At 43.2% G+C, this 24,583-nt stretch overlaps 1 protein-coding gene across 1 annotated transcript; it reads right to left on the bottom strand.

The window, feature by feature from the left end:
* Positions 1–311: 311 nt before the first annotated feature.
* Positions 312–23,951, bottom strand: LOC134351157 (complement component C1q receptor-like). The gene is made up of 2 exons (XM_063057272.1): positions 21,889–23,951; positions 312–2,918 (listed from the first exon to the last, which is right to left on the bottom strand). The coding sequence occupies exons 1-2, from the start codon at positions 23,638–23,640 to the stop codon at positions 1,269–1,271; spliced, it is 3,402 nt and encodes a 1,133-aa protein (XP_062913342.1). The 5' UTR covers positions 23,641–23,951; the 3' UTR covers positions 312–1,268.
* Between the last annotated feature and the right edge of the window lie 632 nt (positions 23,952–24,583).

Raw genomic sequence — 24,583 nt, 5'->3', positions numbered from 1 at the left:
GCCTGTTTCTGTAGCGTTCGACACTACTGATATCAGTAAAACACTTGAGATCAAGCCAGGTTGACAAATCTTACTTTAACCTTATTTGTAGTAACAATAGATTAGTGCCCTCTTCTTGATTGGATGATCCTCAAAGTTTTATCCCCCTCACATGGCCATTTGGCGTTACTTTTGCGAAATGAAGGTTCACTCCCGACGCGTGCTAGGTGCTTCCATAGAACTATAAGCATCTCAACCTTTAGTTTTGATGATCAACCAGACACAATATTGGATTTTTTTGCAACTACAAATCCAGAAGATTTTGTATTTTTTAAAGAAATAGTTTCAAATTTTTATTTTAAAGTATGCAGCGTCGTCGCGTTTTCCTTACAGTTCATGTAGATATATAAAACTCGTTTAAAACATGATTATACAGATATTTCAAAGATATAATAAATACAAATGCACAGGTTCCTCGTCTCAATCGCCCGTGTCCCAAATTCCTGGATATACCCTGGGCCAATCCATTTGTACAAATAATTGAAGTAATGCTGTAGAAATACAACAACCACCAGCAGCCATATTTTTCATCAAATGGCCATTAGGTCGACAGACATTGGGACAAACATGAGCGGTAAACCAATCAAAATAGGGGGTCCCGGATCCAGTCTCCCGCAGTCCCCCCCCCACTATAAAAAACTACTTTCCCTTCACAATTCCTCAGGTAAACATTACCCAACCATTACCTCATTTAGTCACCTTGAACTTTGGAATTTGCACGACATACTTTCTGTCACACCTTGCATACAAACGATACTGAGAAAAATATTAGGCACTTTATGACATATCGTTCTAAACTGGTATGCCCACCTGGATTATTTGCTCCAGACTAAGGAGTTGCCTATAAAAATGGGTAGCATGCCTGGGTAGCGTCATTACTCGCAAGTGCCCCTCTCCTGCAATCGTTGAACCGACCATAAACAAAGATAGATGTTCAGGGAGGGGAGTGGGAAACCTGTGTTTAAGCGTAACTGAACCGACAGCACCATCGGGCCATTTCAAGGTTCAAGTACGACCATTAGTTTGGCATCAGCCTAACAATAGTGTCCAGCGGAATGCAGTGGGAACCTGGTTAAATTCAGAGATGGAATTTGTACAACTGCTCACACGCATATAGCTTCGAGTCAGCAAATGCAATTTCAAATTGTAGACTCCCCCACCCTCACCCAGTGTCGTCATGTCAAAGGTTCCAAATCTCCCTCTGGTTCGGCATTTGTGTCCAGTGAGCTTCAGGTCCCCACATTACATTTCTCACTGGAGTACTGGTGCTTGCAGTTGTCGCCGGTCGTGACCTGACTGAGATTAACGTCCTCCTCCACATTAGCCGACTTGTACTTGGTGGAGGTCTGCCACTTGCCTCTCTTCTTAAACAGGTGATGTCCCACCCCGGCGCAGATCAAGGTGAGCACGGCGATGGCAAAGATGGTGCCGAGGACAACACTGAGCGACAGGCCGGCACTGGCGGGCGTGGATTTCGCGGTGGGCTTGGCCGTCTGGGCTTCTAATGTAAAGTTATCACCGGAGCCCTCGGGTTCGCAAACCCCATTCTGATAATCGTAACCGTCCCTGCATTCACATTTGAAGTCGCCGGGTAAGTTGATGCAGGTGTGACCCTGGCAATGAGATTGGCACTCGTCAATATCATTGCATACTTCAGTCGAATCGTCCAAGATAAAATTAGGCGGGCAAGTACACTCGTGGTCGATGCAGCGAGCCGGACAGGAGCTGGAAAGGCAGTACCAAACGCATTTTGTCGGATCATCGGGACTGATATCGTACCCGGACCCGCAGCTGCACTTGAAGCTCCCTGGCGTGTTGCTGCAGCTGTGTTTGCACGGGTTTTGTAGGCACTCGTTGATGTCCTTGCACTTGCCATCCTGGGACATTTCGTAGCCTTTCCTGCAAATGCACTGGAAGCTTCCCTCCGCGTTTATGCAGTTGTGCTCGCAGGGGTTGGACAGGCACTCATTGATATCGATGCAACTCTTGTGGTCGGCGTCCAGCGCGTAGCCGCTGTCGCAGGAACATACTGCCTTCCCGTCCCGCTTCTGGCAGCTGTGCGCGCACTTCTCTTCCTCGCACGGATCGACCTCTCGGCAACTTAACCCGTCACTGTCCAGCCTGTAATCCCCGTGGCAGCTGCACTTGGGCGGAGGTCCTTCTTGGCAAGTGTGCTCGCAGCCCCCATTGTTCACTTGACAGACCCAAGGGCCTGGTCCGTAACCCACCCAGCCAAGAGTGCCGTTACATTGTAAGCTGATATTCGACGGGGAGACCTCGGCCATGGTGCCCCGAGGCAGTCTAGTCAGCTCGGAGCTCCGGGCACCGAAAGGAGTGACGAAGGTGGTGGAGGAGTTGTGCAGGGTTAGTGGTTCGCAGCTGCTGTTGTATCTGTACTCGCACAGCACGCCATTCGCCTTCTTGTTGCACGGGCGGTCGACCCATAGGTCCCTGCCGGAGACGGTCACACATCGCGGTCCGCACTCTTCGGACACCGAGCCCCAGTTGGTGTAGTCGGTGTCATTGTCCCCGCTCACCCAGCGATAACCCCTCAATCGGCTGCTATTGCTGGGGCAAGTCCTCTGGTGAAGCTGCAGCCCCAGCCAGAAGTGCGAGGAGGAATCGGCGTTCACTTTCTGCAGCAACACCGCGATAGCTTCGGCGGCCACCGTGGTGCGCACGGTCATCGCGTCTCCCCCGGCCTTTTTGCAGCTGGTTCTGGCCATGTTAAACTTCCTCGCCTCCCTTTTTAGGCTGTAGCAGACGTTAGCCACGCAGACAGCAGGTGAGAATTCTTGTGGATCCGAATACACCAGAGACACCAGGGCGCACAGGCTGATAGACAGCACGAACATTTTTCTCCTTCTGATGAATCTGAGCTAAAAGAACTTTGCTCGGTCGGAATAACTTTTCCCTTTGCACTGCCCCGTGCTTTGTCGTTCAGATAGCTCCAAAGCTCAGATTTAAATATATATTGGCGTGGACTCCGCAAGGAAGGAAGTTCGTAAAAGGCTGGAACAGTGATGCAAGTGATTTGAGTGGCTGCTGTCCCGTTGCCAACTTCCCCACGCCCTTGCTTACGGGATCCCCGTCAACTCTGCAAGGACGCCAAAAGTAGCCGCCTAACTTTTAAGCCAGGTTTCGGGAATTGGGATACATATCACAGGAGAAGATCGGAGTGATTTCTAACTTTGTAACGCCATGTATGTTCTCAGTCGATCACGATATTAATCTTATGATCAGGTGGCGAAGACGTTAGGGGGAACTAGGTGATTGTAATGTTAAAGAAGATGACTTCATTCTGCTTGGTTGAAAGTGCGTCCAAGACACTGAATTTTCTGGCACGTCTATATCCAACTCTGCTACCGACCGCTATATTAGAGGCTTGAGTGAGAAAGTCAAATAGTTGTTCGTGTGCGGGAGGGATGTTTGCATACCAATCATGAAAACACACAGCTGCGAAGTTGGTCATTCGCTTTTTGTATGCCTCAGTTCACATTCACAAGCACCGTCAAAGAAACTATATCCGCATTTTATTCTGATAGTTTCTTGATGCAAAAAGAGAATCATCTTTCTGTTTGAGATATGGCGAGTTTATAACTATGAAGTTTTGTTAACTGTGAAGGCGAATTGCGCAACTACGAGATGGTTAGAAGCGATTGAAGCCAACACTGGTCACGAGCGCAAAAAATGCCTGTTTTCTGAATAACAACGGACATTTGAAAAGAAAAATCTGCAGAAGTAAAAGCAAAAAGGGAACAGGAGCGGAAACATTAAAAGTCAGGCAGTATCCATGGAAGGAGGTAATTTTTCAGGTCTGCGACTCTTATTCGAAATCAGAAAAGAGTGAAAGCAGGTTAGTTTTAACTTGCTGCAGAGAGAGTTAGGGGATTCCTGTCGATTACTACCTGCTGCATTCAGCGGAGAGCTTCAGGGAAAGTGTATGTTTAAGGCGTCTGTTTAAAGTGGGTGGAGGAAAGTTCAGGAGAGATGTCAGAGGTAGTTTTTTTACAGAGTGGTGTGTGCAGAGAACGTACTGTGGTGGAGGGGGCAGTAGAGGCTAACACAATAGTGAAATTTAAAAGATAGCCACACGGATGTAAGAAAAACAGAGGGTTTTAAACTGTGTAGGAGGGAAAATTAGATTAGATTAGATTAGATTAGATTATGAGTACACTCAGTCCTCGTTTGTCATTTAGAAATGCATGCATTACAAATGAAACAACGTTCCTCCAGAATGATATCACCAAAAAAAACACAGGACAAACCAAGACTAAAACAGACAAAACCACATAATTATAACACATAGTTACAACAGTGCAAAGCAATACCGTAATTTGATAAAAAAGCAGACCATGGGCATGGTAAAAAAAAGTCTCAAAGTCCCGATAGCCCCATCACCTCACACAGACAGTAGAAGGGAGAAACTTGCCCTGCCATGAACCTCCAAGCGCCGCAAACTTGCTGATGCAGCACCACTGGAAGCACCCGACCGAAGCGGACTCTGAGATTGATTATGAACCAGGTTTATATAGACTGCCAGAACATCGTTGGCCAAATGGCATATGCTGAACTGTCCTGTTCTATGTTCTATGCATGATCATTGAGGTTGTGACTTACTGAATTGCTGGAATGAGGTGTGTTTTGGTTCAACCACGAGGAAAAGTATAGAAGCATGAAACTACAAGAACAGGAAACTAGGGCAAAGGAAATTGCTGGAAAAAACTCAGCAGTGTGTCTGGAGCTGCCGACCCATTATCGCAGGCGGAGATACCAGAGGCACCAGCTGGCTGAGGTGCCTGACGCCTGTGGATCTCAGTGCATGGCCTCTTCAGCTCAATCCCAATGCCCAGTCCACCATCCCTTTGCCCTCTCAGGTGATGCGTTGCCCACTGAGCATTTGTAGTTTGTTTCTGTTTCGCTAAAGAGATGTATACAATCCTGAGGGGAGATGTATTTTATTTTAGTTATTTATTGAGATACAGTGGGAAATAGGCCCTTCCACTCTTTAAGCAGCAATGGCTAGCGACCCCTAACTTAATCCTAGCCTAGTTACAGGACAATTTACAATGACCAAGTAATCTGCCAACTGGGACATCTTTGGAATGAGGGAGGAAACTGGATCACCTGGAGGAGATGCACATGGTCATGGTGAGAATATACAGACTCCTTAGAGACAGCAGCGCGAATTGAACCTGGGTCACTGGTACTGTAGAGCATGCTAACCACTACACTACTACACCACTCCACAATAACAAACATTTTGAACTGAATTGAATTGAATTGACTTTACTTATTACATCCTTCACATGCACGAGGAGTAAAAATTGGTAGCAGCTGGAACAGTTTGTGGTTGGGGTGACTCAGGTTCCCAGTGATCCTTTGGGCCCTTTTTACGCACCTGCCATTGTAAATGTCCTGAATAGTGGGAAGTTCACATCTACAGATGCACTGGGCTGTCCGCACCACTCTCTGCAGAGTCCTGTGATTGAGGGAAATACAATGTAACAAGTATTCATGACATTGATTCTTGGGATGAGGCAATTGCCCCATAAGAGATGCAGAGGTGATATCATTGAAAGAAAATCCTTATGGCATGGTTGCTCTGGGTAAAAAATCGAGAATTTAGAGCCAGACATCAGTTACTTAGGGCAAAGTTTTTTTCTCCTTCTCATATTTAGAGGTTTGTATTCTTTAGAAGTTTTCGCACTGCACCCTTTTGGTTCCTATAGTCATAGTCATAGTCATACTTCATTGATCCTGTGGGAAATTGGTTTTCGTTACAGTTGCACCATAAATAATAAATAGTAATAAAACCATAAATAGTTAAATAATAATATGTAAATTATACCAGGAAATAAGTCCAGGAGCAGCCTATTGGCTCAGGGTGTCTGACCCTCCAAGGGAGGAGTTGTAAAGTTTGATGGCCACAGGCAGGAATGACTTCCTATGACTCTAAGAATATTCAGTACTGAGATGGAATGATTTAGGGCACTGATGAAATCATAGGATTTGTTGCATGATGGGGAAATGAAGTTGATCCTGGAATTTAAACATCCTGTGGTCTGAGGCTTATTCTTGCTGTTTGTGGTGTTTCTGTGATATTCCCATGTAATGCTGAGAATACTATTGGCTGAAGAGTCTATGCAGAAAGGTGAAGAGAAGGAAACAAAAAAAAATTGAAAAAGAGTAAAAATTACCCCAAAATACGCCAAAGTATAATAACAAAACTTATCTCTGGAGGAATTGAAAAGATTGCATTTTGAAAACAGGTAAAATTAGTAAATTATTTTATTGTCACATGTATTGAGGTTCAGGAAGAAACTGTATTTTGTATGCCATCTATTCAGATCTTTTGCAGCATGCAAAAAAATGCTGGAGGAACTCAGCAAATCAGGCAGCATCTATGGAAGGGTAATCAAAGGCAAGTTGACATCTGTCTGACACGTCGAGTGGTTATTCCTCAATATTGGTGCTGCTGAGCCTCTCCAGCATTTTGTGTGTGTTGCCCAGCATCTGCAGAATCTCTTGAGTTTGTGCCTACAAATCATTTTGTTACTTTATTGTATAGCTCTACATATGCAGGTTGTTTGTAAAGCTCCTGCTGAGATCAGTAAGTGCGCTGTGTGAATCTTAGTGTATGAGTTGCTCTTAGGAGCTGTAATAATTATGTGTTTCAAGAGATCTTGTTGCAATGAGAAGTGAGCTATTGAGAGAATCCCACATGGGTTTAGTGAAATGGAGGGGGGAGAAAAAAGAACCTGCAGTGCTGGCATTCAGCGGTGCCTTCAATTTGGCTTGTGGTTCAGTGGCAACATCAAGTGCTAGGGATCCTGCCCTTGAGAATTGATGTTGATTTGCATATTGCTGTTACATACATGGTGCTGCAGTGAAAACTTGTGTTTGTTGCATGCCATTCATTCAGACCATTCCATACATAAGTACAGTTAGATAGCACAAAAGGAAAAACAACAAGAGTATAAAATATAGTGTACAGTTACAGAGAAAGTGCAGTGCAGTTGGAAAAGGACAAAGACCATGACCAAGTAGATTGAGAGACCAAGAGTTCATCTTTATCATACAAAAGCTGCATTCAAAAATCTTATAACAGCAGATTAGAGGCTGCCCTTGAAACTGACGGTGTGTGTGCTCAAGCTTTTATGTCTTCCAGAGTAACACACACAAAATGCCGGAGGAACTCAGCTGGTCAGGCAGAATCTATGGAAAGGAATAAAGAGTCATTGTTTTGGGCCAAGAGAGACACTTCATCAAGTGGAAAGGAAGGGGGAAGAACCAAAATCTTCAGCTTGACTTTTTGTATCTTCTGTCTGGAAAGAGGAAGGAGGGAATGACTGAAGTTGTAAGGATGGCGGGGTCCTTGATTCTGTTGTCTGTTTTCCTAGGCATTAGGAAATGTAGACAGAGTCAATAGAGGGAGGCTGGTTTGTTGGTAGACCGGACTGTGTTCACAACTCTCTGCAATTTCTGGCATTTAGACAAAGCAGTTCCCATACTAAGCTGTGATGCATCCAGATGAAGACATTCTATGGTGCACCTGTAGAAATTGGTGAGGGTCATTGCAAATATTGCTGAACATCCTCAGCCTTCACAGGAAATAGAGGCTTTGGATGGCTTTCTTGGCCATAGCCTCTACGTAGTTGAATGAGGACAAGTTGTTAGTGATATTGACACTTAGGATTAGAAGCTGTCAACCATCTCCCTTGCAGCACTGTTGATATATACAGGGATGTGTACTCGCCCTGCTTCCTGAAGTCAATGAGCAGCTCTTTTGTTTTGCTGACACTGAAGAAAGATTGTTTTTTTGATTGCTCTCTATCTCTTTCCTGTACTCTGTCTTGTCATTGTTTGAGATCCGGCCCTTTCACCCTTCCTTGCCACTTAGTATGCTGTTTACAAAGGTTTGGTGAAGCCTATTCTTGGCACTTTTGCTTCCCTGCTGGAGAAATCCTACATTAAGGCCCTGATCTATTAGTACAGTATCAGCATTTTAAAAGCTGTGTAAATTATTTAAATAGGATGGATGTCTGTGACACAGTGGTAAGGAAGATGACCAGAAACATCACATTGATTCCCAGAAATATTTCCATTCCAGTTATCTGAATGTGACTGTCTCTCAGCAAATCAAATCAACGTGCTGGTGATTTGAGCTTCCAGATTCATATTCTCTCCATGATTAAGCCAATTATTATTCCTTCAATATCACAATTGATAATTAGATCTGTCTGAGTGCAGCCAAATCTCCCAACAACTATTACTCCCCGATGACTACCCCAACTACTTCAATGCATTCCCTGTCCTATGCCCACTGTGGACAGTCCACAAACCTGAGCTCATCCAACACTCTAGCATTCTTATTATCCATAGTGATTGCTAACTAACACGGTTCTCCACACTTTATATTCTCTGCCTCTCCAATGTGTCCATGTGGCCATGCTCCTCTTTGCTTCTGGGACTTCTACCAGTGCTCTGCATCGCCCCATTTCCCCTATTGTTGCTTCCAGTACATCCTGACTTCCTTCACTTCAATCCGGGTCTAGGTTCTGGAACTCAATTCCTTTAAGTTTGTCTCTTTGACCAATGCTTTGAGTCTCATTAATCTGCTGCTTGCTTTTCAGTGGTTCAATGGTTCCTTTCAGTATCAGAGGATGTATACAATATACAACCTGACATTTGTACTCTTTGCAGACACCCATGAAACAGGAGAAAAACCCCAAAAACTGAATGAGAGAAAATCATTAGAACCCAAAGCTACCCTCCCCCCACTTACCTAAGCAAAAACATCAGCCCCCCACCACCTGCCATACAAGCAATAGCAAGCCTCCCCAAAGAGACCATGATCTAAGAGTCCATCAAAAAAACACATTGTCCATCCCAACACTTTAACATCCCCCAGGCTCTCTCTCACTAACAAAGGAGAGAGAGGTATCAGCTGGCTGTTTAGACATTACAGTCTTCAGCACTGCTTATTTCATTTTTAAAATTTTTTTTATTAATTATAATTAAAGATCAACAAAAAATACATTAAGGTAATCAAGGCAATATGTCAATATGTACAATGAAGTATTAAGTTAGCAAAAGACTGATTAACAAAGCTAAGCAATATATCAATAATAAGAAGAAAAATTAAAGTGTTAAGAATATTTTTATGAATGAAAAAAAAAACCCCTACTAACTAAGAAAAAAAACCCTACTAACTTAAAAAAAAGAAAAAAAAAACCCATTGGGATCACAACCCTGGAGCCATAAATCATACAAGCTTCCATAAAAGAAAAACATCAATCCACCAACTCAAATCCATTTAAACAAAAATCAAAAGGAAACCATATTAATTAACAAACCAAATGATAGTAGTGGGCAAATGAACCCCACCTTTGCTCGAAATCAAATCGAGGATCAAAAGTTCGACTTCTGATTTTCTCCAAACTAAGACATAGCATCACCTGAGAAAACCATTGTATCAAAGTAGGAGCAGAAGCATCTTTCCATTTCAACAAAATAGCCCTTCTGGCCAATAATGTAACAAATGCAATTACATGTTGGTCAGATAGAGAAATACCATGAATATATGGAGGGATTATACCAAACAAAACTGTCAATTTATTAGGTTGTAGATTAATTTTTAAAACTTTAGAAATTGTATAGAAAATAGATTTCCAAAAATGTTTCAGTACAGAACATGACCAAAACATATGTGCCAATGCAGCTGTCTCGGTTTTACATCTATCACACTGACTATCAACATTGGAAAACATTTTAGACAGTCTCTCTTTGTCAAATAGTAACAATGTACAATTTTAAATTGAATTAAAGAGTGACTGGCACAGATCGAAGAAGAGTTAACCAACTTCAAAATCCGCAACCAATCCTCGGTTATCAGCACTGCTTATTTCAACAGCAGCATACACTGCTGTCTTGAACATCAACGCTTTAGCCGGTGACACCAGTGAGGAAAGCAATTCCACTTCAGCTCAGAGGCATTAACAACTTAAAATTCAGAGGTCAGGGGTCAGAATCAGAATCGGGTTTATTATCACCGACATACGAGGGGTAATTGATAAGTTTGTGGCCTATGCTAGAAGGAGATGAGTTATTAACTTCAAGTTTTCTGCATGATCACTCAAAGAGTTGACCTGCACGTGCATGTAACGAGAGCTGTATAACTCATCTCCTTCTACCTTAGGCCGCAAACTTATCTATCACCCCTCGTATGTCGTGAAATCTTTTGCAGTAGCAGTACAGAGCAATATATTTAAAAAACCCTATAAGCTAAGATGGGAAATATTTATAATAAATTAATAAGCAGCACAAAAAGAGAGGAAGAATTAAGTTCAGGGGTTCCATGTTCTGTCCTGAAATCTGATGGCGGAGGAGAAGAAGCTGTTCCTAAAATGCTGAGTGTGTGTCTTCAGGCTCCTGGGGATCATTAATGATGGGTGCTGCCTTCTGGAGGCATCGTCTTTTGAACACATCCTAGTTGGGGAGGCCAGTGTCCACGATGGGGATGGCTGATTCCATGCCATCCTGTGGCTTTTTCTGATGCTGTGCACTGATGCCTCCTTTCCAGACAGTGATGGAAGTAGCTAGAATCCCCTCCTTAGTACATCTGTAGCAAGAGTCTTTGGTGACATACCAAATCTCGTCTAGCCAAACAGCTTCTGGATTTACCGCACGGACTCAGCTGCTGATTTGGAAATGGCAAAAAATAGAGGTGTGTGCTTCATGATAAGTTCTTGGTGGTGCTCTCATATGGTGGTTTTGTCAAACTCCTGTTCCCCCCAACCTTGACACCTAATGGTCAAATGCCATCCGTTCTATTTATCAAGGGAGTTCTCCTCCACAATCCTGATCACAGTTTACCACCTCCTGCCCCATCTGTAGAAAGATCCAGGGTTCCCACAGTGGCCCTCATCAGTCATCTTAGACCCAGAGAAACTGAGTAAAAGCAAATCATCTTTGTTCCCCAGTGATTGATATTAATGAGTTTAATCAATCACCCTTCAAACACCGTTCTTCCAAGAGTCACAATTTGGCAGGGAGTTAAAGGATTCAGCTCTTCTTTCTTTTTCTGACTTACAGAGAAACAATTGAATCTGTAAAGAGATTACCTCAGAATAACCATATCACAATTCAGTCTTGAGATTTCATTGAGAAATATAACAGAACAATGCAATGTTCATCTCTTTATAACTCTCCTCTCCTTCGAAAACAGGATATTTCTCCAAAATGAGAAAACCTGCAGATGCTGGAAACTCCAACGATCTGCTGGAGGAACTGAGCAGGTCAGGCAGCATCTATGGAAAAGAGTAAACAGTCGATGTTCTGGGCTGAGACTCCTCATCAGGACTGAAGGTATTTCTCCTACAGCTATGGCAGCTGTCCATTTACCGCTGTCACTTGCTGTCTGACCTGCTGAGCTCCTCTAGCAGCTTGTTTTTTTGGCTATAGGTCCCAGCATCTAAAGACTCTTGTATCTCGATTATTGATTTGGTGACAGGTAAGGAACCAGAGATAGTGAAAAATCTCATGGTAGTCTTGAATAAAGACCATAATAACATTTAAAATTGACAGTAGTGAGTGCAGAGGAAAACACAAACCAATTGCTTGAACTTTTAGTTGGGCAAACTGATGAAATACAAATATAGCCTACAATAAACTGGATTGAGCTGTTTTAGAGGACAAATCAGCTGTGGAATATCTTTAATGTAAAATAATATGCATCTTCAAAGGGCAAAACATCTCTAGTCCTGTTGAGATCAAAGGTCAATAAATTATGCAAGAGGCAGTTTCAAGCTTAAAAGATCTCCAGAAGTATAAAAATAAGTGGGCTGGAAGAATCTACACTGAGTTGTAAAGGGAAATGTTAAAGGCAGTATGTGATGTGATTTTTGAGAAATATCAAAGCCAACAGAGAAAAACTAAGACATTTGGCCACAATTAACAGATGGAATTTCTGATTGACGTATGGTTTAAGATGGCACTACTGAAGGTGGGCATAAGGCAAGAATTACAACTAAATGCTTTATTAATAACACTTTTTCTGTGGTAAATTGTGGTAAACTATCACTGCAAAGGCAAGGCTGAGTCGAGGGTAGAGGCGTGCAGCTGTGATGCAAACTCGGAAAGAGGTCGAGGCATGTTTGTGACAGAATCACAGATGGAGTGGCAGCAAGCGAATCGGAAGAGAGTCAGAGCCCGTCCACCTCAACCAGGAGAGAAGTTGGATTGATCTAATCGTCAAGCCAATTTGGAAACGTCAAGTTCAGGCAGGCCCAGAGCATATCGCTGTGAGAGGGCCCAAGTCCTAGTGCGCAGCACGACCTGGTGTTTGGACAATTTAAATTTCAGACCAGAGAGACCAATAAGGCAGGGTGTCGGGACAGGAGGTGGGTGTCAGACTAATTCTGCTCGCTGTTCCACAACATTTACTCCTCTCTCTGCAGCACTGAGGCTCTGAGACTGCTTCAGGCTTTGTATCTCTAACTTTAACAGTAAGTTTCCCCGTGTAAGATGAACTGAGGTTGAGGCTCCTGACCTACTCCAGTGGCTCCAAGTCCGAGTCTATGCACTCAGTTTGGTTCTGAATGATGTTGCTTGCTTTTATTGTTTGCATGATTTGTGTTATTTTCTCTTTTTCTGTCCATTGAGAGCTGTTCTTTTTTAAAAAATCAGGCTCTTGCGTGTTTCTTGCTTTATGGCTGCTTGTGAGCAGATGAATCTCAAGGTTGTATAAATTATACATGCTTTGATAATAAATAAAGTAGGGGAGGTCCCCACTTTAAATCTGTTTATGTAGGGGTCCTTCCCCTGTACATTGGAAACCTGGGATGGTAGAATTCTAAATCGGTTCACTGACACCCTGTCCACCTGTGCATTCTGTGGCCGGGAGGAGTCACTGTACTACATTTCTATGGAATGGGAGCGGTTTCAGCCCCTATTTGAATATCAAAGGGGTTACTCCTCAGGTTTTGGTTGCACTTCAACCCTACACTCTGGATATACGGGCATCCAGTACGGGGCGGGCGGGGGTGGGTGCGATCACTCGGAGGATCTACTGGCTGGATTGCTCCTAGGCCTAGCCAAGAGGGCCATTCACAGGTCCAGGCAGCGGGCAGTCGAGGGCAATGCCTGGGCTGACTGCCTGCCCCTAGCTCGGGGATACCTCCCTGCCCCGGTGTCCTTGAAGAGGGAGCATGCGGTCACCATGGGTACAGTGGGAGATTTCCTGGAACATTCAGCCCCCCCCTAGGAAATTGACTGTTTATAGACAGTAATAATCATAATTTAATTAGAATTTGTTCACTGTCTTGTAAATACATCATGTTTGTATTTTGTATATTTTTGCGTGAATACATTTTTTTAGCTTTGTAGAAAAAACAAAGTATTAACTATGTAAAAATTAGACTTTTGTAATTGAATATCACAATATTTCTACTTTCAGAAATTAACTTATATCATAAGCATCACCCCTCCCCCGCTTACATGTAGATTGTGTGTTGGCCAAGAAGTTATGAAAAGGGATGCAATGGTCTTTGTTAACGTTCATCCTAAGAGTCTGCATAATAAAGGACTCCTTTCTGGGGGCTGTTTCCAGGGAAATATTCTGAAACAAACATCAGTAGGTGCTGGAAAATAACAAATTCAGTAAAAGACATGCTTTGGTCTGTCCAGAACTTAATGATCTTCCCCTGTAAGGATTATTAAGGATTGTTCGCGATTGTCAGGAATTGGACAACTTTTAGGTGTTATGGGATATGAGCTTGTTGATAAAAATGGGAATCAGTATTCAAAATAAAAATTCCTGGAGACACAAGAGACTGCAAATACTGAAATCTGGAGCAACAAACAATATGCTGGAAGAACTCAGCTGGTTGAGCAACATTGGAGTGGAGGAGAGATAGTGGGAAGGAATTGTCAATATTTCTGCTTGAACCCCTGCATCATGGACATTCATGATGGCCGGTATAAAAGATGAAAAGAGGGGCAGTGATAAAGGAGTCCCAGGAGATTGGTGGATTGAGGAGAGGTGTAAGATGACAAGCAGATTGTGCCGGTAGGGGAGGGAAGCAAAGCTGAGATTGGGAAACCAGCATGTGAATGAGAGATGGAGATAGGCAAAGAGAGAGAAGAAAAAGAAAGTTGGTTTTAATAAAGAATTATTTTAGTTTAAGGGCATTGAAACCAGCATTGGTGTCTGAGAAGAGGATGCTGTCTAAGTTGCATGCCATCTTGGTCAATGTCTCCCATCCACTACATAATGTACTGGGCGGGCACAGGAGTACATTCAGCCAGAGACTCATTCCACCGAGGTGCAACACTGAGCGTCACTGGAAGTCATTCCTGCTTGTGGCCATCAAACTTTACAACCTCCCTTGGAGGGTCAGACACCCTGAGCTGATAGGCTGGTCCTGGACTTATTTCATAATTTACATATTACTATTTAACTATTTATTACTATTTTCTACTACTATTCTATTACTATTTATTATTTCTATGACTATTACTATTTAATATTTACTAATAGTAATATTACTATTACTTTTTCTATTACTATTTATTATTTATGGTGCAACTGTAACGAAAATCAATTTCCCCTGGGATCAATAGACTATGACTATGACTATGACTATGACTATTTGGCATGGGATGTTCTAATGTTGCATTGTTGTAAGTACTCTGTGATGACCAAAAAAAATTATATTAATTGCCCCTCATTGATAGAGACAGGTTGAGAACAGGGAATGTACTGGCTGTTGCTTATTTAATATTTAAGTAATATTTGAATAATATTGTAAATATATTGTTTAATTAAGCATTCTTGTTTGTTTAACTACAAATGTAATTTATTATGGGTTTTATATGTAAAAATACATGAATTACATATGTCATGATGCTACCACGTTATAAAGAACCCCTCAGACCATCCACTGGTATTTGAATATGCGAATGAGTTCTGTCAGTTGAGATGTGCTAACATTGTAAATATTTTATCCCACAAGGTTCCCTGTCTACACCTAAACTGTGCAGGTGGATAATTATAACCAGCGAGGCCTTATTTAATCACTTATTCTTATCTTTGTGCTTAAAGAGTATAAATCCTCCTGGCACTGCAGAGTTTCTCCAAAGTATCTCCAAAAGAGTTGGATCCTCCAGACACAAGAGACTGCAGATGCTGAAATCTGGAGCGTCAAAAGGAACAATCAGTCCGTGGCGCAACATCTGAGCGAGAAAAGAAATCGAGTATTTTGTATTGAAGTGCGGCATGCAGACTGAATCCACCAGACTGCTTGTTTGTTGCACTGAACAACCATCTTCTGCTTCTTCAGTTCTGGCCTCCCAGTCACAATATTAGAGGAATTATCTTGAATACCTTTGTGATTTATTGCATGGCCAATGACTAAAGTGTTAGTATTTTTTTAAAGTAGTGCCAAATAACTAAATTTATTTGCACCAAAAACCAATGGACCGCTAAGTATCAAAGAACACATGAAGCGTGGTTTATGTGTTTTAAAATATTTCAAGAGGTGTGGCAACTTGTGAGTTCATTTTTATTTGTAGAAGGAGAGAAAGGAAATGAATAACTGAGCCATTGTGGTGTTGTTAGCTACATATTGAGATGATGTTTGAATTAATCATAGTGCAAAGTACAAAGTAGATTTATTATCAAATTACATATATGTCACCAGATACAACCTTGAGATTTACTTTCTTGTGCTGTGCTTCCTGTGCTTCAAGGAAATCAAATGTGACCAACTGTATGATTTTGCTACTGAAAGTGAAATAAATTTGCAGGTCCTCTTGTGTTTTAAGCTGTATGAATCCATCCACCTTTACTTTCCCTTCTTTCCTTTGAATTAGTGTTAAAAGTGATGGAAATTACTCTAATCACAACCAGTGAAACTATATCTAATTGCTAATAGTTATGTTTGTGTTTGAAAAGTTTAAAGTCTCACTGTACTGCAGAGTTTCTTCTGCATGTTTCTAAGAAAGGGATAGATTCTCCATTAATGTCTGCTTATATTGTTAAATAAAGACCTTCCTGATCTTCAGCTTTGGTCTTAATGTGGCTCATTCACAATCAGAACAGAGATGTTCACAACTGAATGCTATCAACTGGTGCATTCCAGGGAGCTGGAATATGTGCTAGGGGCTGCAATGAATTTCAGTGTGGGTAACACAAAGGCTCTGTTGGGAAGCAGCTCACTCTAGGATACTGCAATCTAAGGACGTAGGGGCTGAGCACTGTGAATGCCTCTCAGATGTTTGACAAGTCTATTGACTAAGGAACAAACCTGAGTTTAACTGATGCTTTGTAAGGAAATGTATTGACTTTCTTAGTTTTATGAATGTAGGAAATGATAATGCTAGTTGTGTTTTCTGTACACAGTACAAATGAAGTATATTTTTGGGAAGAGTCAAAAATATCTCTCCAATTATTTGGAATGAAGAAAGGAACCAGATCTTTTGGTTTAACATTAACTTTGAGGAACTTACTGGGTTCTTCCAACTCAAATCAAAGGCAAAATTCATAATACTGTCTTGGAATTCAGTTCAGGACACTTCGGACTGCAATTGTGATACTTACTTTTTTCCACTCACAAAAAGGATAGTAGACATCCAGAAGTATCTTTGCCTCAAGTAGCTTTGGCTGTTGAATCTTCAGGAGTGAGTTTTTTTTAGGTTTTGTGTTGATTTGTAAAGGTATTAAGAATAAATATATCCTTAGGAAGTGTGGTGGTTGGTTGGCTGGTGGGTTGTCTGACCTCAAGAAAGGTGATAAGAGAATTTGAGTATTGTTGATGGGAAAGTGAGAGAGAGAAATGGTGGGAGAAGGGATTGAGAGGAATTCTCAGAGTTAGCGTATTCTGTGATTTGCAATGGTGTAGCAAGAAATATCTCTGTGCTACAAGAAACCAGGTTCAATCCTGACCTGAGTGACTTTATGCGAGTTTAATCATTCACACAATGACCCCTAAAGTAGATGGAATGTAAAGGAATCAGGGTGTTACTAATGGGCATATGTAACAAGTACAATATGTTACAGGGAAATAAATGTTGGAATGGGACTGATGGAAATATTCTGAGAGCTGGGATAGACTGAAATTTTAATGTAAATTTATAACCGAAATAGATATATAGATATATGTTACTATATGCAACCCTGATATTTATTTTCTTCCAGGCATACTCAATAAATTCATAGAAAAACAACCATAACAGAATCAATAAAAGACTGCAGCAACTTCAACCAGCTTGCGAAAGACAATGAAACATGCAAATACACGAAGGAAGAAATAATAGTAATAAATAAATAAGCAATAAGTATCGAGAACATGAGATGAAGTGTGTTTGAAAGTGAGACCATAGGTTGCAGAACATTTCAATGATGGGTCAAATGAAGTTATCCCCTTTGGTTCTATCTGTCCTCAGCTTCCTGTACTGCCAAATGCAAACTAAAGGAATAGCTCATCGTAGTCCTCCTGTGTAGTCTACAACCCAATGGCAGGAACCATTGTATTCTCAATTCCTGGATAACCTGCACTCCTTCTGTCCCTTTCACCTCCTGTTCCGCCTATACTCACCCAAACCAGCCTCTCCCATCACCCTGTTTCATTTCTCCCCTCCATCCAGAATATCAGACTGTCACCCACACACTCCTCCCACTGGGTCACTTCCTCACCTGTTTCCATATTCCAACCCCACCTCTCCCTCACTTGATTCCATGCTCCACCTTCCCTTCCTATCAGATTCCATAATCTGCAGTACTTCATTGTCTCCCAGTTTCCATGAATATTTCCACTGTTCCTTCCTCCATATGCCAATCACTCCTCTTCATGGAGATTCACCTATCACCTGCCTGCTCTTGCTCCACATCTTCCCCTCACCTCTGGCTGTATCCAATATCCCTGTCTAACTGAAGGGTCTCAATCCATCCATAAATGTGGCCCAACCAACAGAGGTGTTGGCTCAAACCACTTGTGATCCTTTTTGATGAATATAGATAGGGTAAATGCAAGCAGGCTTTTTCCACTGAGGTTGGGTGGGACTACAACCGGAGGGCATGGTTTAAGAGTGAACGGTGAGAAGTTTAAGGGGAATATGAGGGGAAACATTTTCACTCAGAGGGTCTTGAGAGTGGGGAATGAACTGCTAGCACCTCAATTTCAACGATTAGGAGGTGTTTCGATAGGTACATGAATAGTTGGTGTATAGAGGGCTATGGTCCCAGTGCAGGTTGATGGGAGTAGGCAGTTTAAATGGTTTTGTAATGGACTAGATAGGCTTTTGTGCTTTACCTCTAACTCTAATTCATTCAAATACGCTTCATTATGGGGCTGCCCTGTCACAAATGGGGCCATTGTGAGTCTATTCCAATCCTTAGCATAAATACATCAATCTCTTTAGTAGAAGTAGCCCAACAGCGATCATGAACAAGATGAGTGGGTGCATGCTCTATCTATTTCTTCAAGTATTCACTATTTTCTGAGAGCTATTGTAGCTGCTAAGCCAGTCAAGATCAAATATCTCAGCACAAACCAGGAATCATAGTTGTCGGTCTGATCCATAACTTCACATTAAACTGTTTTCTAAGACAACACACTGCAAAGTCCCAGCAAGCTTAACATCTGCATTTGCTTGTCTATGAATTATTCATACATTGATTTTTTTTTTTGTTTTTATTATTTCCATTTTGTGTCTGAAATCATTGTAGAACATAGAATAAATACAGCTTTAACCAACTTTTATTAAATAAATAGTTACAACAATGTATCAAGGCAATTTACACAGCATGGTTTTTCCCTGTGTCATCAACAACCCCATTTGGGAAAATTCATAAATATTGCATGTTAATTTTTTCCCAAGTATGCCTGCAGGCTGTGTGCATAATAAACAACATGTTGTTCCTGCTTTTTTCAATCTTTCAGTAATATTTGCTGAGACATACGTAATAGACTTGGATACCTTTCCTGAGTTACGCCTGCAGCCTGTCAAGACAAACCTCACAGTGAAGTGGACTGCGGACAATTGACACAAACAATTAAAGGAACTTAATTCCAATAGTTGCATTTCCAAGATTTGTTGATTTCTCATAAAGCTGGTCCACATTTTCAACCAATGTAGAGTGTTTTCCTTTCTGTCCTTGGTGAAGTGATTTATAAGAAGCCTGAATGACTTACTGCAGCTTCATTTTGGTGATTAGATGCGGGGTGGGTGGGGGGGGAATAATAGGCCCAATTTTGTTCACACGTATACCCAGACTGCAAGCAGTTGGAATTAATAAGGAAATCCTATTATTTATTTTTTTTGCAATACAGCATGGAGTAGGCATTTCTGGCCCTTCGATCCACACCATCCCAGCAATCCCCTGACAAACTTAATTTAACCCTAGCCTACTCACGGGCCAATTTACAATGACCAAGTAACCTACCTGGTAAGTCTTTGGACTGTGGGAGGAAACTGGAGCACCCAGGGAAAACCCACACTTTCCACAAGGAGGACATACAAACTCCTCACAAAGGACACTGGAGTTTGACTCCTAACTCCAAACTCCAAGCTCTGATCTATAACAGTGTTGATACAAAAAGGGTTAAAACTCAGGGAACATGTATATAAAAGCCTAAATTTCCTGGGGGTATGAATCTAAGAAGATATTCAGGAAGTATTGGTCTGCTTCACATCCACCAGAATGTGTATGTAAGATAGGTATAAAGGTTAAACTGTCAAGGTATCATTTTTGTTTCTGCCAGTCTTTCATTGAACATGAATAATTACACACAGGTTGCCTATGAAATAGACATTTATGGTACTTGCACAATATAGATTCATACACTATTTATATAACACAAAAACTGACACTTCAGTTCATCTCATCCATGCTAAACAAGAATAATATACACACAATCTTTTTCCCTGTGTATTGCCCATTATCCCTCTAAATCTTTCCATTAATGTACCTGTCCAAATATTATAATTGTATCTGTCTCTACCCTGGACAGCTTATTTCAAGTATCCACTACCCTCTCTGTGAACATCTAGCCCCTCAGGTCCCTCTTAAATATGTCTTGTCTCCTTAGACTGATGTCCTCGAGTTTTAGACTAAACTTTCCTGTGGCTGTGATTCTCCACCCTATGTATAGCCCAAAAAAAATTTATAAAAGATTTGTTGCTTTTGTACCATCCCAGAGACGCAAGAAAAATAATCCAAGTTGAAACTCAAGTACAGTAGAATTTAACTCTCAAAAGTGCCATCTGGACATTAAATTGAGGTGGTTTATTTCTCTCAGGACAGTAAATAACCCATGACATTACTCAATAAAGAAGAGTTATCCCTGCTGCCTCTGGCCATTATTAATCCCTTAATCAACATTAAAATGTACATAATAGGTTACCGCACCCATATCACCTTCTTATTTGTTAGGGCGCACTCTGCAAACTAGCACCCAAGTTTCACAATGGCGATAGTGACCACACTTAAAAAGTACTTAACTGTAAAAGAGTTTCTGAGACACCCAAGTCAGGAAAGATATAAAAATCCAATTGTTAAATTATTGTAATCATATAAATTATATTAAATCAATTTTCAATTCAGAAAAAAATCTAAATTTGTACATTTGATGAGAATCTTTGAAGTAACAGTTCCATGCCCAATAATATCTGTTTCAATGCTAAGGAACTTGGTGAAATACCACCTTGTTATGTAAAAAATATTTCCAATATCTGCACTGCATTTGTGAGTGAGTCAAAGACTATAGGCAGGCTAAAAAGCCAGGCAGTGTCACCAAAGCTGAGCATAAAGTTTTAAGCCAGTTGCCCAACAAAAGAATATCCAAGAAAACAAATGTTGCCCTTTGGAGGCCTATATAAACCTATGCAATGATCTGATACTAGTCAAAAGAAATTATTGCTGGACTGATGGGGGCAGAATGAGCAGGACTACTCACACCTCACAGTTTTCAAAAATAAAATGATTTGAGGTCCATTAGTAATGGATGTTATGTTTTTTTATGGCAATGTGCTATTTGTGTGGGGTTTACGTGCTCTGCCCATGACCTCATGGGATTTCTTGACAAGGTCTGGCTTATCTGCACACCTCAAACAAGTGTTGATGGGCTAACTAGTTACTGCAATTTGCTCTAATGTAGAGAGTGGAAAATTCCAAAGACTCTTTTAACAGCATCTTCCAAACCCTTTGCTAGAAAGGCAAGGGTAGCAAAGGCAGAAGCCTTCATCACCTGGGAGCTGCTATCCGACCAAGCTGGACTTGGAGCTAAATCACAGTTCTTTCATCATTGCTGGGTCACAACCCTAGAATCCCCCCCCCCCGCCCGTGACTGCATTGTGAGTGAACCCACACCCCATGGACTGCGGCGTTCAGGAAGGCAGCTCACCACCACCTGCTCAAGGGCAATCTAGAGATGGGCAACTAAACGCTGGCTTGGCCTGCAAAACCCACATCCCTCGAATGAAATGAAAAAGCCGATAGGCATGTCATCAAGACAGGCTAGAGGGAGATAAATGTAGGAATGGGATTAATTTATGTGTTCTGAGACCTGCTGCTGTCAGATTGACGGGCCGAATGCCCACCACCTGTATGGTACAGAAGTGTGCTGACTACTCAGCAGGACAGGCAGCATCCGTGGAGAGAAAAGCAGAGTTAATATTTCAAGTCCGTGCCCGTTCATATGTCTTTATTTCAGAATCTCTGCGTCTGCGTTTTTTTGTGTCTTGTCATTTCTTTCTGAAGTTGCACAGGAGCGCGAAAGCTTGTCACAACGTGTGCAGCTGTAAAGTTGCGTGGCACAATAGTTTGTTCATATCGTGTGTTTATACCTCGGTTTGGCTGGCTTCAATCTCGATGTAATTATTGCTTGAACGGCTGAATGGGGATTGCCCCGTTGACTGCACCCAGCTGTAGTAATCTCCGGCGTTGCTGCCCTTATCTTTGGGCGACCGGTTGCGAAGGCAGATGATGAAACCCACCACACACAGCACGAGCAGTAGCGCAGCCACGGAGCCCAGAGCGCCCATCAGCACCCACGACAGACTGGCAGGGCTGTGCTTCTCGGAGAGTTGCGCTGTTGTAGGCGAAGGAACGGGGGTCCAGTCTACAGTGGTGCTCTCCGCTGCCGCACCCATCCTGGTGAACGGACCCCCTAATGAGACGGAGGACGTTTCCCAATCAGAGCTGAGTTCCCTCAGTGTGGTGGGATCCCACTCTCCCGCCGTGGTGTCCCAGCGCTGGGCAGTGGAGGTGAGCAAGGTGGTCACATCTGCCGGAATGCAACTTTCTCCATCCTCCGCGAGCTCGTAGCCTTGGCTGCAGGAACACTGGAAGCCGCCTTCGCTGTTGGAGCAGGTCCCCTGACAGGGGTGTGTTGTGCACTCGTCAATGTCCAGGCAGAAGGTCTCTTGGAGTCGGTAGCCTGCTCTGCAAAAGCACTTGTACGAGCCGACGGTGTTCTGGCAGATGTGGTCACAGGGATGGCCTGAGCATTCATCCAGGTCACTGCACTGGCTGTCAATCAGCGCGTAACCCTGGGTGCAATTGCAGCGAAAACTCCCCAGCGTATTGATACATATCTGGGCGCATGGCCTCTGCGCGCATTCGTCCGTGTCCTCGCAGCTGCTCCCGTTTTCCGCGAGCTGGTAGCCCACGGGGCACAAACACTCGAAACCCTGAAAATGGCTGACACATCTGTATTCACACGGCCGGTCCTGGCAGTAGTCCCGAGGCTCGCAGGAGCGCTGGTCCCCGCGCAGTTGGTACCCAGGTTCGCACTGACACCGGAATCCTCCCCCGCCTCCGGCGCTTACGCAAATCTGTGTGCAGCCCCCATTATCAAGGTCGCAGCCAGATGGAGGGGTGCAGAAGGGTCCATCGCTCGACCATCCATACTGCCCCGGGTCTTGTTCCTTGCACAGCATATAGTCGGCTGCAGGAGAACCCCCTTCGCAGGACACGACTGCAATGGAACCGAACGGGACGTGGGTCAAGGAAGAACTCTCGGCGTCGAAAGGGGTAGTGTAGGTGGCCGAACCCGGGCCGCTCAGGGCGATCTGAGGGCACATACCTTTAAAGCTGAACTTGCAAAGGTAGCCGTCCACGCCGTGTCTGCACGCGTCGTCATGCCACTTGTAGTTGCCTCCGGCCGGGCTGGGGCTGCTCCCGGAGCTGGAGATGATGTGAACGCATCTGTGCGCGGTGCAGGTACTCCGGGGCTCCCTGGCCCAGTTGGAGTAGGTGGTCTCTTCTCCTCCCGAGGTCCAGATGAAGCCCCTCAGCGGTTTATGCTGCTGGTAGCAATGCCTCGGGGGCAGCTGGAGTCCGAGCCAAAACTTGCTCTTCGGCCGCTGTCCGGCGGAGAATCCGGCCAGCAGCTTGTGGATCAGCAGCGCTTCCTCGGCGTTCTTGGCCGTCGCCAGGCTACCCCCGTTGGCTTTGCACCTTTCTAGGGCCTGGTGGAAGGACTTTCTGTCCAGGTGTGCGGTGTAACAAGCATTACTGCCGCACACGGTGTCCGAGGGCACCGATGGACGAGCCGTGACCGCCGAGAGCAAGCTGTTCATCACCAGCAGGAACATCCTCTGAGGCAGAATCCCTTGTGGGTCACAGGTGGCCAGGTCGCCAGGTCGCCAACACGCCGGCACCTCAGGCAACTGGCCCAAGAGCGTGGAGCAGTGTACTTCCACACATCTCTCGCTCCCGATATTCCGTGGATTTCTACATGCGATTATCCCACGGTTCCAGCAAGGAATCTGGCGGAAGCGGCGAAGGAGTCGCTTGGGATTTATAAAGTCAACATTCCTCTATCCTTAGCATTCCAACTTTAGAACAGTGAAGATATACTTAGTAGATGTAAAGTATGTTTAATCTATTATCTCATCACAGCCCTCCAGATGGGCTACGTCTTCTGTCCATTGATTTTAACATTTTGACATCCTGTGATCCTTGATTTAGAATAAGCCGCATAAAGTTAGTCGCAGACACAGCCACCGTGCGCCCAGGTTAATATGAGCGCAAAGGTCAGAGCACAAACATGTAAAGCAGTTAGCTGTGGGGATTAAAATAAAGCCTATCCTGTAAACGTGGGAGTGGGAAAGGCAGCTTTATGGAAGCGGTCCCCGAAGCTCACCCCCATCCCCACTTCTCCTGCGATCTTAATCAGTGAGGTCGTGGGAATGGTACATTTCAAATCACACCGAGCCAAAGCAGCTGTGCTCGTGAGACCATCCGGCCCTCCAATGGGAACTTAACCTTTTTAGTTGGACGTCTATTTTTTACTTACAGATATTTCGTTAGTTAAGGTACGCTTTCGAACCAGGAGAACTTAATAGTTCCTTTTTCAAAACAAAATCGGGCTCCCCCCCCCCCCCCCCGCAATGGATTTAATCGCTTCGAAGGTGGCTGCTGTTAGGGTTTGCACTCATTCCAAAGGCAAGCATGTGAAATTCCACACTTTGGTGTTTCTATGGCGCCTCAGAAATAATACGTGCTATTCTCATGTCATCCAAAATAAAACTATAT

This window comes from Mobula hypostoma, chromosome 8, assembly GCF_963921235.1.
Source record: "Mobula hypostoma chromosome 8, sMobHyp1.1, whole genome shotgun sequence".
NCBI lineage: Eukaryota > Metazoa > Chordata > Chondrichthyes > Myliobatiformes > Myliobatidae > Mobula > Mobula hypostoma.
Note: the sequence above shows the minus strand (reverse complement) of the source record. Positions and strands in the feature narration are given on the sequence as shown.